The following is a 17,051-nucleotide window of genomic DNA, read 5'->3' as shown; positions in this document are numbered from 1 at the left end:
GAGTGGTGGTGCTATATATGATTCTCCTCAAACTGTATTTCTTTCAATAATGCTACATTTGAGCAATGGCTCAATACTACAATTTCTAAAAAATATCTGAGAAGTTTTTTTTTTTTTTTTAAATAGAAAAGTAGCACAGTACATTGCCCTCCTTTTCGTTTTTTGTTTTTTTTTTTTTAAAGAAAGAAATTAAAGTGGAAATTCCATTAAGAAAGAAAATCAGCCATGTCTCTTTATTTATTCTGCCCCTAAACTGCCATGGACAGTTTTCATAGGGACTATTTCATAGTTTCCTGGAAACTATTTCACAAAGTTATAATCACTACTTCGACTACAGAAATAATAACAGGAGCCACCTTCCACCACATGCTGACTAGAGTCAGCTACTACACAAAACACTTAGCACGCACTATCTCATTTAACTCCATCAATGAACATGGAAACAACTATCATCTTCACCTTTTTGCATAGGAAGCAGCTAACACTAGGGATATTAAAAGACTTGTCCAAGATTTCGCAGCCATGAAGTGGCAAAGCCAAGTTATGAGCCCAGGCCTGTCTGACGCCAAAGCTCAAATCCTCTCAGCTGTGCTTGCTATATCGCCTCTGAGTTCATTGAAATCAAGGGCCTAGTTTTTCCTCATTTGGAAGCCTTCCGGAACTAAAACAGTGCCAACTCCATAGGGGGCTCAAGAACTGTTGCTTATTTATCAGGAGTCACTTGAAAGCATGAATGAAAACACGGTAGAGGGAAACCTACAGTTGCCGCATAGCTCAGAATTCAAATATAGTTCCATAGCCAGGTCACTTATTAGGTTTGGGACCCTCTAAAATCATAATAAATAGGTCATTTGTCAAAGAGATGATGGAAACAGATCAGAAGAATTCTATCTGCCAAAGAAACTAAAAGACAGGTAGCTACAATGTGTCAAGCACCAAAAGAACCACTAGTTCGGATATAGTGAGAAAGGAAACAAGTTTTGAAAACTTAAAACCGTGGTTCCAATCCAGGCCCTTTGACTTTCTAGCTATAGCCATAGGAGAGTTGGTTCACCTCTCTAAATGTCCCTTTCATCCATATAAAATGAGGAAGAAAAATATACATATATGTAGATATATATCCCAGTTACATGATATGTGTTCAATGCAAGCCAGCATGTTTACTATTACTCTTATTATCAATGCATCAATTAAATAAGATATGCAATGTAATCATACGCTTGTTTAAACTGTACTTGCAAACTTCAGCAAATGAATGCTTTACTGCTCCTATGGTACAAAGAAAAAGTCACACAAGAAACAGATGTATATCATTCACATTTTGGCTTTTTAAAACATCCTTAACATGGGTTAAAAGAAAAAGATTCCCAAGGTTACCTAATCTGCTATGATTTAACAGCATTTTGATGTTTTTCTAAGGAATGATAGCAAAGTGCTGTATCTCTTCAAACTTGGAATTTACTGCCTGTCTCAGTCTCTGCTTATGCCAAATTAAATATACAGTATAAGGTCCCTACCAGAAATAACATAGCACAGTTTCCTGCTCTATTCCTTGGTTGAATGAGCCCAAACTGAAGAAGGGGAGACATGGTTTTATTTAATCATCTGAATAATAGTTTTCTTCACTCTCTTGAATTGGAAGCTCTTGGTGGGGGAGGGGAAAGTTTGAAAGAAATCACCATGTGAATTATCAGGCCATTTAAAGGAACAATTCTCTTTGAAGGCCCTACATTTGAAAGGCTCAAGAAAAAGCGTTAAGAAGAGTATTCTTATTAATGAACTGCCCAGAAAGTCAGCTTCCCCTGCTGGTCCACTGCACTCAAGCTCCTGAGGCTTCAGAGTGCTGTAAAGTCTCTTTACCTGTGAGGTACAGATGGCACTGCAGAATAGAGGTTGCAGTGTTTCCTTCCAGCAGACACCACCCAAAACTTTCGAAGAGTTTTGCCATATAAATAAGAGCACGAAGAAATGGGATGGTAAATGGAATAAAACATGCCCCAGAGTTGGGGGGTGAGGGTATGGGGGGGCGATGTCCAAGGCTGGGTTTTTTTTAAAGTGAAGGACGTGATCAGATAATACAGGTGATGGAAGAGATCAAGTGCAGGAGCAATGCCTTTAAATCGGCAAAATGTGGAAAGGGACAGTTCACTCACTGTAATGGGAGGAAATGAAGTTTGAGAGTTATGGCAGAAAAAAAAATGCAGCAGTTCTCTTCTGGCTGCATCAATTTTTAGTGTCATATGAGACAAAGTCTTTGCCTAAGGATGAGGAGAGAAGAGGAAGACTTGAAGAGAGAGAAGATGTGAAATAATCATATCAGAGAGAGAAGATAAATATGTAGATAAATGTGGCAAGATTGCTGAGTATGGCTGGGGGGAGACAGCCGTGAACATAACATGGTGGTTATGTTTTTCCCCAGCCATATTCACTGCTTCCGTCAGGCACGGGATAGATGGACTATTAAATCCAATCAGCACTGGGATTTGCCAGTGGAATATAAACGAGACGGTGCAGTCATCGATAATAAGAAAGTCTAGGTCTACAATCTTATCATGGCGATGGGCAGCGTCAACATCACCTGGAATCAGAATCGGCATCTTAATGGGGTTTCCAAATGATTCATGTGCACGTTTAAGAGAAATAAGTGTGGGGAAGCCAAGTGAAATAGGAGAAGGTCATTAAGAGCGATAGGAGGCTATGAGCAGCCGGGCTGTTGCTTTGGTCCTCGATGTGTATCATGCTAGTCATATATCTCAAGAGGGGTGGCCACACTGATAACTGCACATTTACATAATAAACAAAATGTATTCTTTTTGAAGACCAGCTGCTTTCTCTGCACTCTCCTCTCCTGTCCCTAAAACACTCCTGTCTTTACAAATATAATTGTTTGAAGGGTTGAGAAACACTGAACTAATACCAATGCATTAAAAATATTAACATGAGCATTATGTAATGATCAATCCCTCGGGCTAGGTACTTCTCAGGGGCAAAACCCACTGATAATGGGAACAAAAGGAGCACTGAAATCAAAAATTCCTTTTAAAAATCTGAATTCTCAGAAAAGCCTCCACTAAGATGTTCAAGGAGCAAAATGCTTATCTCAATTCTGTATACTTTGTTTAATTTACTCATTTTCAAAAAGGTGGCAGCCAAAGAGCAGGGAGGAGAGAGCGCAAGTGGATAATCAACCCGAGGAGTTAAGAACTGCATGTATACAGGGACTTCCCTGGCAGTCCAGTGGTTAAGACTCCGTGCTTCCACTGCAGGGGGCACAGGTTCGATCCCCGATTGGGGAACTAAGATCCCACATGCTGCACAGAGTGGCCAAAAAAAAACATTATTGCATGTATACAAAATAACACACAAATCAAGAAGCACTACTTTTCAAAAATTTTCATTTCATGCATTTGAGGTCCTTGATCCCCAGAATCCTTCAGAGTTCAATAAAATTGAGAAGGGAGAGGGATGGACTGGGAATTTGGCGTTGGTAGATGCAAACTGTTACATTTAGAATGGATAAACAACAAGGTCCTACTGTATAGCACAGGGAACTATATCCAACCTCCTGGGATAAACCATAATGGAAAAGAATATGAAAAAGAATGTCTGTATGTGTAAAACTGAGTCACTTTGCTGTACAGCAGAGACTGGCACAACATTGTAAATCAACTCTACTTCAATTAAAATATAAAAATAAAATGAAATTTTAAAAAATTGAAGAGAGTGAGGTGGCCACCTTAACTAATTCCTGAGACCATCAGAGTCTTCCATTATAGGCTTTCAGCCCAAAACTCAGACAACTCAAATGAGATGCAAAGCTTTAATTATTGTAGAAAACTGAATTATAATTGCCCTGTAATTCACCCATAAAAATATTTCCCAAATCTATTTTAAAAAATTGAAAACAGACCAGGGTCTACAAACATATCTAGGCTCCATCTTGGTATACTAGCTTCATTCAAGCTAAATTTGCATTTGTTCCTTAATCACAGTGCTGAACCCGTTCTCCATCAAGAGGAAACAAATTAATTCTGGGCTTTTGAGGAAAGACCCTAGTAGATCTTCTTTTATTTCTTACAGATTATAAAGCTGCAGTCAACTAGATCAAATAAGCACAGTGTCCATTTTACATAACTGGGGCAATTCAAGAAGGAAAAGTACATTTCTGTCTTCAATGAAAAGAAACACACACACGCATACACACACACACACACACACACACACACAGAGTCTCCCATATCTTTTACCTATAACAAAAATAGCCGATGATTCTAAATTTCTTTTCACCTCACAGTGAAATAACTGAGAGCACACCCAAGATGCCAGAGCTCTCGGTGTAAACACCCAGGAGGGATACTGAGGTCTACACAAAACATTTTTTAAAGACATTCTGTTTTTTAAAATAAGCAAAAAATAGACTATAAACGTTATACTTGAACATAGTGAATACCTCCCTATGTGACATGATTTGGAACTTTACTGTAAAGCCTTCTGACTCACAGATACTTTCTCCATACGCATCAAAAACTGAAGCCTGAACTTCCAACATTTGAGATGAATTCCCATGGTTTCCAACATTGTCCTCTGTTGAAAAGGGTTGAAGAGGAGTTTTTGGTTTTATTTTTGAAAAGTCATAGTTTCTTCACATATTCATTCACACTAGCCAAAGTCAAGAATTTCTGAGGACAAGTTTAGACACTTAATAAAGAACAGCAGTTCCTGAACCATCTGCTTTGCTCAAGAACTGAAGATCTGTCACACGCAAATTTTCATTTTTCTCCAACCCTGTGAGAATATTATTGTCAGCTGGGGTAGGTAACATTTGGTTTTTAATTGACGTGGCGAACAAACCAGGCTTTATAAAATGGGTACAATCAGTGCGTCTTTTGGGTGAAAAAAATAAAAGCAAACCATCATCTGAGTCCAAAAGTCACTCACTTTCAGCAAGTTCTTTTGATCCATTCAAGTGTCCTGTTACTAATCTTCTGATGAAGAAATGTGCAAAACACAGAATTTGAAGTGAATAACAGAACCTTGTTACAGTCAGACAAAGATATATGACAGAAAACCCTGAAAGTCTTTTTTTAAAAAGGAATCATCTCTCAAACTCATATCATACAGAACTGCAGATTCTAATAGACTGATCCTATATTGTTGTATTCTTACCTGGTAAGGAACAATACTTCCATGAGCTGTACCCCAGCGCCGCGCTTCCTCTTGGCCAATAAGATAATTCGCAGCGACGTGAGTCAAACATGCCACCTACCAGAAGAAGAAAAAAAAAAAGCTACTTTATCTATACTCATAAACAGAAGGTTATAATAGGAATATTCTCGTTTGATTTCACTTCATGTCATTGTAGAAGGAAAAAGGAGAGAGAAAAAATTGTCCCGCTTGGTTAGAAAATATGCAGGCAACCACACTTTCATCATACAAAGAAAAGAAGAGCAGTATTACATTATTGCGTGAGACTAAGTACTGAGTAACCGTCAATTGAGAAATACAAACACGGAAGCACTCAGCTCCTGAAAAGATCACCTGAAGGCAGAGGTTAACCCAAACGGATGGAACCCTGGTCCAGCCTTTAGCATCGAAGCCATTGCAAAATACATCAGCAACTAGTACATTCCCTTCCCCTTTTACTTTCCATCAAGATGACACAAGAAGAGCCTGCATCATCACTGAGCAGGTGAACTAGTCAGGGGCCACATTCCTCTAAACTGCTCGTAACACGAAAAAATAATAATAATAAACCTCTATTTTGTTTAAGTCAGTTTAATCAAGTTTTCTGTTCCTTGTTGCCCAAAGCATTCTTACTGGCGCAGAGGATCAAGATTACTTAACTTTTTTTAATTCATTAGTGAATCATTCTCATTTGAACAAAAATTACTGTACTTCTTTCAACTTGGTCCTAGGATCGTATCCTCATTATTATACTTGTTTCAGCTTTCGAGAACTACAGATCTATTAAAGGGGTCACCTAAAACTGTAGGGTCAACCTCTGACTCTTGCAGTATTTCGTATCTAGATCTTAAAAACCTATAATAATTCAATTCCATGTGAGGATAATGACTTGATTCCTGGTCATCTGCCACAAAGGGCTTATGTTCCAATGACTATCCACGGCTCCAAGGGCCCAGAACTATGGAAAGGAGGTGACCAAGCAACAACTTTCCATCGTTTCCAGAAAAGAGCTTCTGGCCTCATCATGATCTAACATCATCATGATCTAGCATCATCATGATCTAACAGGCGCTGGCTTTTCTCATTCTGTTATCATCAGATGCGATTAGGAATCTGCCAAGCCAGCAAGTCAAACATCCCAGATGGAGACTGGCTCCTGGAGCGACTCAAGGGGTGACTTTTCAGGGCTTGGTGCTGCAACCTGTCCTTGCCCTCTACCTGGCACGGCAGCTGTGCCTCCCACAAGGGCTGTCAATGGGGCTCAGCCTGAATGGGTCTCCTTGCAGCAGCAGCCATTCCCCTTTACTTTTTTCTTGGGATTTACACTCCCTTTTATGTTCATTTACTGCTTTGCTGAAATTGGAACTGCCTTATGGCAGCTGGTTTGGCTATACTGCCCAGGTGGCAACACGAATAAACTTTGAGTCATCCGCTTCTGGACCTCCATCTGGTCTTGGGCATTTGAACCATGGAGCATTCCAGGGCTGCCTGGGGCTGCCTGGGGCTAATCATCATTTCACAGATCACTTCTGTGTCTTTCAAAATGGAAAATCAAATCAACATTTTGTAGTAAAAATGTACTGGATGGGAAGTCCAGATTCATGGTTCCTAATTTCTGTCAACCTCTAGGTGTACAACTGTAGGTATTTAATTTAACCACATTGACCTTCAGACACTTTCTCTATAAAATCTTGGGTGTTTGACCTAAACCAGTTGTTTTCAGACTTTTTTTAAAAAAAGCATAACTCCTGTATCAAACCAAATAATGCATGAAGAAGATAATACCCCACATGGTCTGGCTGAAGTAGAGGCAAGCCTACAATGCCACCCTAGGAAATGTGAACACAGAACACAATTTGCAGATTAGTAAATGGTCTTAAATTTGCTTCCAAGGTCTATATTTCTGACTCTGTTCTTCTTCTTAACAATATAGCAGATAAAAAGCTACCAAGGATGCAATAGTAGTTATTTTCCCATGAAGGCTCTTCCTGAAACTGAGGAAATTTTCTCAAGTCTGAGGTTTTACTTTGATCTAGCCATGTTGGGGAGGGGGGAATTGTCCCTTTCAAAAAGCCTAGTGAAAGTCATTCTCTAAGGAGCTCTGGTGCTACTGGAGGCCAATAATTCAGATTAATAAAGGTAATTCTTTGCAAGCAAAAAGTCACAAGGGGCTTGGTATTTCCACTTTTCTAATTTCAAAGTCAAGTGATAGTCAATAGGCCAACAACAGCAAGGGCTGCAGGAAGTAGTGGGCTGACTGGATGGTTACAGGTTAACGTGTAGCTCCTAGATTGATCTGAAACGGTTTCCAGGGGTGAGCATGGGCCGGATGCTAGGCTAGAGGTCAGCCTAGCTGCCTCATTTCTTGCCCACTACCTCATTCTTTCTTCTCAATTTTGACTTTTGTGTTTCTGACCCTGCCTTGAAAAGCTGTCTTTGACAACTATTGAATAAAAACAGCCCCATGTAGAGTGAGTTTGAATGAAGGGTCAGAATTCATCTCACAGACTGTTTCCAAATGGAAGATCATACCCATTTTCTCCACACAACAGTAGCTCATAAAAACAAAAAGCATTTCAGAACTAGCAGGCTCCCACTGGGCAGGAAGGTTAAATAAGATTTTACGCCAGTTGCCATCCAAGAAAAAACAAAGTGTGATTTGTCAGTGATGACTCAGAGGCAAAGTTGGTGGGGGGGAATTCTATTTTAAAAAAGAGAGCAACAGGGCTAAACTTAGCAACCCAATGTTTAAAAGGAGCATTACAGATCTGAAAGTAATCTATTTACAAAGATGTATTTTTAAGGCAGGAGAAGGGGGAGAAAGTCAACAGCTATGACATGATTATGTATGAAAAATCAGAGGCTTCCTGGCAATTAATGACAAATTTTCCACAAATCAAAAGAATGCAGGATGTGACTTTCAGGTTAATAACTACATACTGTACACCTATTCTAAATATTGCATTAGATCGTTACTTTCATCCCCTAAACTTAAGCTCATTATTTCATCATGTGGATGCTATATAATTTACTCAGAATGTTGCCTTTATACGGTTTCATCTAAATAAAAAAGCCAACTTTGGTTTAGTAATAATCATTCTGACAGCAAAATTATTATTTTAGATAACATAATGGGTCCTGATATTCTTTGTGTCTAACCAGGAAACCAATGGGGTTGTCAAAGTGGATCTCAAAGGGCACAGCCCTAAAAGGCTTGAGGAAGAATATGCCCAATTATTTCCCAAAGCGTCCTCATGGTGTCCATCACCTCGTTTTACCTCTGCCTAATGAAGATCAAGCTGCAATAATATAGTCTTTCATCTCCAAAAGGACAACCAAGTATCACAGGTAAAATGGGGAAAACAAGATCAGAAGTATGGTCCATTGCATCAAAATTGGTAATTTTTTCCCTCCTGCTTCTTTGCATATATTCTGGCCTCCAACTAAGCTAGACTAAACACCGTGATCGCTTCTGCACCTGCCCAAATCTGCATCCTCTCTTCAAAGTCCATTTCCACATTGCTGTTTCATTAAGTCCCCACATCACCCAAGCAAAAAAATATTTCCCCTGCCTCTGAACAAATACAACACCTTAATTTGCCTGACTCCTGACTTTTGCACTTTCACAGTCAGCTACATACTACAATTAGAATTATAAGACTATTTCCCTTCCCCTGCCCCCGCCTTTCCCCTAAACTAGAAAGACCTAAATCAGTAGTTCCTAAACCTAGTGGTACATCACAATCACCTGGGGAATTCCTGGACCCCACCCAGACCTACTGAGTCAGACTGGAGCCTGGGAAGAAAAAAATGAACCAATGTACCATTAATTGTACACAGATTTGAGAACCAAAGCCGTAGGAAACTCCAGTCAAACTCCTTAACGTTACAGATAGATAAATAAAGGAACAGAGAAGGTAAATAATTTATCTGATGTCACGTAGTTGGCTAGTGGCAGAACTTCACTCCAACTATAGCGCCTTCCTTCATGCTACAATATTATTCAATCACTCCTTTTAAATTGGGAACTATTTCAGGGTAAGAATTATGTATTATAAACCCTTTGTATGTACTCATAGCAGCTAAAATAGAACTTGCACACTAGTATTTTTTAAAGCGTGAATGAAAACAGTAATTACTATTTATTTATTCAACAAATACTGAATGTTGCTTTGCGTGAGGCATTATGCTAGGTACTGGCTATACATAAGTAAATGAAAAAGAGGTAGTCCTGCCCACTTTGGACTTAAGAATAGTGGAGAAGACAACTAAACAAACAGTCATAGGAACTGCCATGGGGAGAGGAGATGGAGGAGAACTTTAAAAACAAAGAGAATAACATGTGTGAAAGCCCTAAGGCAGGAAAGAGACTGGCATCCAGGAAGAAAAAAAAAAACTGAAAGTAGACCAGTGTAACTGAAGCATGGCAAGAAAGAGACAGGAAATGAAACTGGAGAGGTTTACAGAGGCCAGACCATGCCAGTCCTTGCAGATCATGGTAAGGAACTGTTCTTTGCACATCTTTCAGATGATCATTTTAAAATCACAAATCATATCATGTCATCCTTCTACTTAAAACTCATCGGGCTTCCCACTTAAAATGATGCAACAGAAGAATACAGTGGGAAAATGTTCACAAATCTTTTTAAAACTTTTTATTTTAGAACAGTTTTAGATTTATAGAAAAAATACCAAGACACTACAGAGAGTTTCCATATACAACACACCCAGTTTCCCTATTATTAACATCTTACATCAATGTCATACATATTTTACAATTAAAAAACTAATATTGATGCATTATTATTAAAGTGCCTATGTTCAGATGTCTTTCGTTTTAACTTAATGTCCTTTTTCTGTTCCAAGATCCTCATCCACATTATGTTTATGTGTCCTTAGGCTCCTCTTGGCAGTAACAATTTATCATACATTCCTTGTTTTTGATGATCTTGACAGTTTTGAAGAGTACTGATCAGGTATTCTGTAGAATATTCCTCACTGGGACTTTTTTTTAATGTTTTTCAAATAATGAGACTGGGGTTATGGGTTTCGAGAAGGAAGACAATAAAAGTAAAGTGCCATTTTCAACACAGCCTATCAAAGGCACATACGACCAACGTGATTTATCACTGTTGGTATTGACCTTGATCACCTGGCGAGGTAATGTTAGTAAGATTTCTCCACTGTAAAATCACTCTTGTTTCCTCCCCCTGTCCACGCCGTACTCTTCGGAAGGAAGTCACCACGCACAGTCCACACTTAAGGCGCGGGGGGTTACGCTCCTCCTTCCTGAGGGCAGTGTCTACATAAACTATCTGGAATTCTTCCACACAGGAGATTTGTCCCTTCTTTCCTATTTATTTATTCATTCAATCATTTATTTATATCGGCATAGACTCATGGATATTAATTTTATACTCTGGGTTATAATACAATACTACTGTATTTTATTGTTCAAATCATTCCAGTTTGGGCCACTGGGAGCTCTTCAGTTGGCTCCTGTGCCCCTTTGACACGCTCCCCATCATTATGAGTTTTTTTGTTTTCAGCACTTCCTTCCTTTGTGGCACTACAAGATGCTCCAGGCTCATCTTTATATTTTCTGTTGCAGTCTTACAAGAAAGCATAAAGAGAAGAGGAGTCATGCAGTTAAAAAAAAGGAACTAATATTTATTTCAGTGTAGATGAGAACCACATTCATTCACTCGATTATTCAAAAATCTTCATATTGCACCTCCTACGTGCCAGGAACTCTTCTAAGGCACAGGGATGCGGCAGCGAACAGGACAGATATTGTCACACTTGCATGAAGTTCACATTCTAGTGTAAGATACATTCAGACAGAAACAAGAAAATATCAGGAAATGATAATTAATGTGAAGAAAATGAAATGATCACAGAGAGGGCTCTACTAGACTAGCAGGTTAGTAAAGGCCTCTTCGACAATATTACATTTTATCTGAGATCTGGAGAAGGCACGTGAAAATCTAGGGAAAACCTTTCTAGGCAACAAGATCAACCAATTAAAAGACTGCATTGTGGTAAAAAGCTTACCATATTTAGAAATAGAAAGAAAGAAGCTCACTGTAGCTGGAACATAGTAAGTAAAAGAGGCAGTAGTATAAAGTGAGGTCAGGGAGGTACGCGAGGGCCAGATCACATGGGTCCTTACAGGCCTCGTAAGGACCTGGGATATTATTCTAAGTGTCATGGGAAGCCATTGATTTATATAATTAGACAAACTGGTTCTTATATGGAGCATAAAGAGGCAATGAATGAAACCAAATTATCTCACATGACATAGGTATTACAACTTCCATTTTACAGACGGAAAAACTAAGCCTAGGGAGATTAAGTCTCTTGTCTAGATCTCACAGTTGGTGAAGAGCAAAACTATGACTCACACTTAGATACTCTACCCTCTAAGCCATCCTTACACCACTGCCTCCTGTCTATTTAACCTCTCTGCTCCCAGCCCCTCTCACCCTAGGAGTGCTCAGCTTTACGTCTGTGTCCTATATATATTCTTGACTTCACATTTTATATTCCCTGCAGGGCCCCCCAAATCACTGGAGTCTAGAAGCCCTCCACAATCACTCAGCTGTCCTCTGCATTTGCTTAGAAAGCATGTCATTAACTGAATCGATTAATTCTCCTCACGTTCTTCTGCTCAACCTCACTCATTTACTAACTGTAAAACATTTTCTGGGAGAAATATGTTAAAAGAGAAATTAAGAGGCTAGCATTCATGGAGAATAGACCTTTCAAGATGGAAAATTCTTCAAAAAGAGCCTTCATCAGAGTGTTTGAGAGCCTGACATCTCTCTTTTTCATCTTGATTCCATTACTTTGTACGTCAAACTTCCTATGCAATTTAATCTGCTTTGCTTTGTCCCTCACACCTTAAGGTAGACTAATTTCTTCAGAACCACTAAGGACCAACGAGGAAAAACATTCAGGAGTAGAGAAGGTATTTTGGCTATCTCATGTTGAAAGAAGAATAAGAATTCTACCTATTTATAGTACATTTATCATTTTATTTACTAGTGATCAAAACTAATACTAAGCACTTATTGTGCACTGTTCTAAGCATTTTATGTGAAATATCTCATTTAATCCTCATAGCAACTATATGAGAGACATGTTCTGATGAACCCATTTTACAAATGAAAAAACTGAGGCATGGAGCAGGTTAGTAATCTGCCCAAGGTTATGTACCTAGTAAATGGACAAGCCAGGACCTGAACTCAGCTACTCTGGATTCTGGCATTCTATACTAAATTACGTACAGAATCAGACTCCTTAGGATTTCTGAGTGGCCCTGATCCTGGAAAAGTTTTATAGGACTGGTTTTACTTGGTTTTAAAAAAAAAGTGATTAAGCATCCTTTTCAATTAAGTAAACATCTACAGATAAGTTTGATCTTAATTATTACAGAATACTTAAAGTAGTACTCATTCAAAGTTTTCTGCTTTGCTACAACTATGCCTTGGCTTTTATTCCAATGTAATTAGAAATAAAATTCAACCTACAAACATTTTACCTGTAAACACCAATAAGCCAGTAGAGCTGTTATGTAAATTTTAAATCTCTACTTTTATTTACTTAGCAAAAAAAAAATATTACCATATCCTTCTCTTCATGGCAATTTTTTAACTTAATGAAAGAAACACACACATTTCACATTCCTCTGAATTATCACTAACGATAGTCAAAGCATATTGATGTTTACACTTTATATACTGAACTCAAAAGAAAAACATATTTGCATTACACTCAGAATAATTTTGCCAATCCATCTGAATGAAAATCAGACATATGAGGAAACTGGATATCAAATGCCAGAAGGTAAGACCAGACAGCAAAGAGAGACAGAATTTCAAAAGCATGTTTAGGATAATACATCAAACATATTTTTTACCATGAACCACTGACCCAGTCAATCATTTGACTGAAAAAGTGGTTATGAACCACTAAAGAAATGTGATGAGTAAGTGAAAATGTAGAAAAGTACATTTAGTGACATGATTTACTTATTTATCCCTATGATGGCATGTCTTCAGTTTCAAACATCTTCAAATATGATTCCACATTTTAAATAACTTAGTTCTTTAAGTATCTGTTTTTAGAATAAAATAATACACTGTTCTGCAACACTAGTTTTTAAAAGAAGTTCAAAGAATGAAGTTACTTTTGTTTACTGCTTCCTTCAGGCATTTAGCAGATATTTAATAAGTACTTATTACACGCAAAGCACTCTGTCAGGTACAGTGGAAGATCCCCAAATCAATAAAACAGAGTTTCATCTCTCAGTAAGGTTAAAATCTATCATTCAAAATAGAAATATTTAGTTCCACAAGAGACTTTTCTTCAAAAAATCAAGTAGGGATAAAAAAAGTGACATTTGAGCAGTCCCTTCAATAAAGGGAATTTAGCCTTGCAAACACAAGGAAAAGGACCTTCCATATGAAAGAAATACTGTGTGCAATGTCACAGCAGAGATGGACAAGTATTGGGGTTTTTTTAGTGAATACATGAATGAATCAACAAATGGAAATAAAAACTGAAAAAAGGCATTAGATTTGATGACCAGGAAATCATAAATGCTCATTAAGATGCAATATCAATAAAGTAGTGGAAACAAAAGCCAGATTCAAGGGGGCTAAGAAAATGAAAAGAATGTGGGAGGTGAAAGAATATTTTAGAGGCTTGTGTAAAGGTCTGGGAAGGAGAGAGACTAGACAGTAGCTCAAACAGGTGAGCAGGAAGACAGAGGTTTTATTTTTGAAGATGTGGGGGAAAAAAACCCTGAAATTCATTTAATTATGCAAGAAAAAAGAATAACTGAAAGTGTGGAGTCTTAAGCAAAGTGTAAGAGGACAAGAAAGAAAATACACGTGAATGGGTTATGGTTTAAAATACCATCTCCCAGCGAGGTCTTCCCTAACTCACTCAGATGGGGTCATTTCCTCTTCTCTCTATCCATTAGTATTAATAGAACAGAAGCTTTAGGAGGGAAGGAACTTGTCCGATGTGTTTGATGCTCTCTCCCCAGCAGCAGGAACATAATCTGAGACACACTATAGGCATGCAGTCATTATTAGTTAAACTGGTAAATAAAGGAAGGAATGATACAGTTTTCCTCTAATTTGGGAGTAGAATCTTAATGAAGAAGGAGAAATCTTTCAAGTGAAAAGGAGGAAAGTTGGATGCAATCCCCACAGAAAAGCAGAACAGTAGGAGGCATCTTCGTAGAATGAGAAGGACACGCTGATGTTTGCCTCTTCCTCTAAATCCTGCCTCTGCGCGCTGGAGTCACACAGAGCAAGTCCATTCATCCTTTTACCATACACCAAATGGATAAAAACAGAGGCTGAGTTGCCTGAGGCCTCACATTCAGAGTGAGGAAAGCAACAAAGATGGCTTAGTAACAACAATGGAATCCTCAGGGGTCAAGACCTCACTGAGCTAAAAGTGAGTATATGATTATGCAAAAGATTCATGGATGGGTAGAGAAACAAAATAACTCTTCCCTTAAGTCAGAATTGGCCTAGGAATGGGGGTGGGGTGAGTCTGTAACAGGGGGCCCAATAGGTTCTTCGAGGAAGCACTAGGCAATTCAGTTCAGAGGTCAAAATAAAGGTTGACTCCCAATTTCACAATTTGTATGGAAACACAAAAGACCCCGACTACCCAAAGCAATCTTGAGAAAGAAAAACGGAGCTGGAGGAATCAGGCTCACTGACTTCAGACTATACTACAAAGCTACAGTAATCAAGACAGTATGGTACTGGCACAAAAACAGAAATATACATCAATGGAACAGGATAGAAAGCCCAGAGATAAACCCACACACATATGGTCACCTTATCTTTGATAAAGGAGGCAAGGCTATACAATGGAGAAAAGACAGCCTCTTCAATAAGTGGTGCTGGGAAAACTGGACAGCCACATGTAAAAGAATGAAATTAGAACACTCTCTAACACCATACACAAAGATAAACTCAAAATGGATTAGAGACCTAAATGTAAGGCCGGACACTATAAAACTCTTAGAGGAAAACACAGACAGAACACTCTTTGACATAAATCACAGCAAGATCCTTTCTGACCCACCTCCTAGAGAAAGTGAAATAAAAACAAAAATAAACAAATGGGACCTAAAGAAACTTAAAAGCTTTTGCACAGCAAAGGAGACCATAAACAAGATGAAAAGACAACTCTCAGAATGGGAGAAAATATTTGCAAATGAAGCAACTGACAAAGGATTAAACTCCAAAACAGACAAGCAGCTCATGCATCTCAATATCAATAAAACAAACAACCCAATCCAAAACGGGCAGAAGACCTAAATAGACATTTCTCCAAAGAAGATATACAGATTGCCAACAAACACATGAAAGGATACTCAACATCACTAATCATTAGAGAAATGCAAATCAAAACTACAGTGAGGTATCACCTCACACCAGTCAGAATGGCCATCATCAAAAAATCTACAAACAATAAATGCTGGAGAGGGTATGGAGAAAAGGGAACCCTCTTGCACTGTTGGTGGGAATATAAATTGGTACAGCCACTATGGAGAACAGTATGGAGGTTCCTTAAAAAACTAAAAATAGAACTACCATACGACCCAGCAATCCCACTACTGGGCATATACCCTGAGAAAAGCATAATTCAAAAAGAGTCATGTACCACAATGTTCACTGCAGCTCTATTTACAATAGCCAGGACATGGAAGCAACCTAAGTGTCATCGACAGAGGAATGGATAAAGAAGATGTGGCACATATCTACAATGGAATATTACTCAGCCATAAAAAGAAACGAAATTGAATTATTTGTAGTGAGGTGGATGGTCCTAGAGTCTGTCATACAGAGTGAAGTAAGTCAGAAAGAGAAAAACAAATACCATACGCTAACACATATATATGGAATCTAAAAAAAAAAAAAAAAAATGGTTCTGAAGAACCTAGGGGCAGGACAGGAATAATGACGCAGACGTAGAGAATGGACTTGAGGACACAGGGAGGGGGAAGGGTAAGCTGGGAGAAAGTGAGAAAGTGGCATGGACATATATACACTACCAAATGTAAAATAGATAGCTAGTGGGAAGCAGCCGCATAGCACAGGGAGATCAGCTTGGTGCCTTGTGACCACCTAGAGGGGTGGGATAGGGAGGCTGGGAGGGAGACGCAAGAGGGAGGAGATATGGGGATATGTGTGTATGTATAGCTGATTCACTTTGTTATACAGCAGCAACTAACACAACATTGCAAAGCAATTATACTCCAATGAAGATGTTAAAAAAAAAAAAAGGTTGACTCCCGCTGACCCTGTAGATTTCCTTCATTGTTCCCCAGAGCTCAGGATGCTTCTTCTACAGAAAGTTGTGGCTCATTTTGGGAAGAGCTCCCTACACTTTGTTTAGTTATGCTACTTCAGGTTACCTTCTCCAATTCTCTATTTTGTCACATTTTTCCTCTAGTTCTGATAACCTCTGCCTTTATGTCCTGGTGACCTTCTGTCGCTGGAACCTGGAGGGTATTATGCTCAGTGAAATAAGTCAGACAGAGAAAGACAAATACTGTATGTTATTACTTATATGTGGAATCTAAGAAATAAAACAAACTAGTGAATATAAGGAAAAAGAAACATACTCATAGATATATAGAGAACAAACTAGTGGTTACCAGTGGGGAGAGAGAAAGGGGGAGGGACAAGGTAAGAGTAAGGGATTAAGAAGTACAAACTTCTATGCATAAAATAAATAAGCTACAGGATATGTTGTACAGCACAGGGAATATAGCCAATATTTTATGATAACTATAAATGGAGTATAATCTATAAAAATTTTGAATCACT

The 17,051-nt window shown here is 38.5% G+C and overlaps 1 protein-coding gene across 3 annotated transcripts in view; it reads right to left on the bottom strand.

Annotated features, from left to right (window-relative positions):
* Window positions 1-17,051, bottom strand: part of SUGCT (succinyl-CoA:glutarate-CoA transferase) — a 781,582-nt gene that overhangs the window by 642,969 nt on the left and 121,562 nt on the right. For all 3 annotated transcript variants that reach the window (XM_036863201.1, XM_036863202.1, XM_036863203.1), the window contains exon 9: window positions 5,167-5,262. In XM_036863201.1, the coding sequence (XP_036719096.1) occupies window positions 5,167-5,262 (96 nt within the window). The remainder of the gene's footprint in view (window positions 1-5,166; window positions 5,263-17,051) is intronic.

Source organism: Balaenoptera musculus, chromosome 9 (assembly GCF_009873245.2).
Source record: "Balaenoptera musculus isolate JJ_BM4_2016_0621 chromosome 9, mBalMus1.pri.v3, whole genome shotgun sequence".
In the NCBI taxonomy this organism is placed as follows: domain Eukaryota; kingdom Metazoa; phylum Chordata; class Mammalia; order Artiodactyla; family Balaenopteridae; genus Balaenoptera; species Balaenoptera musculus.
This window is presented reverse-complemented; position numbering and strand designations above follow the sequence as displayed.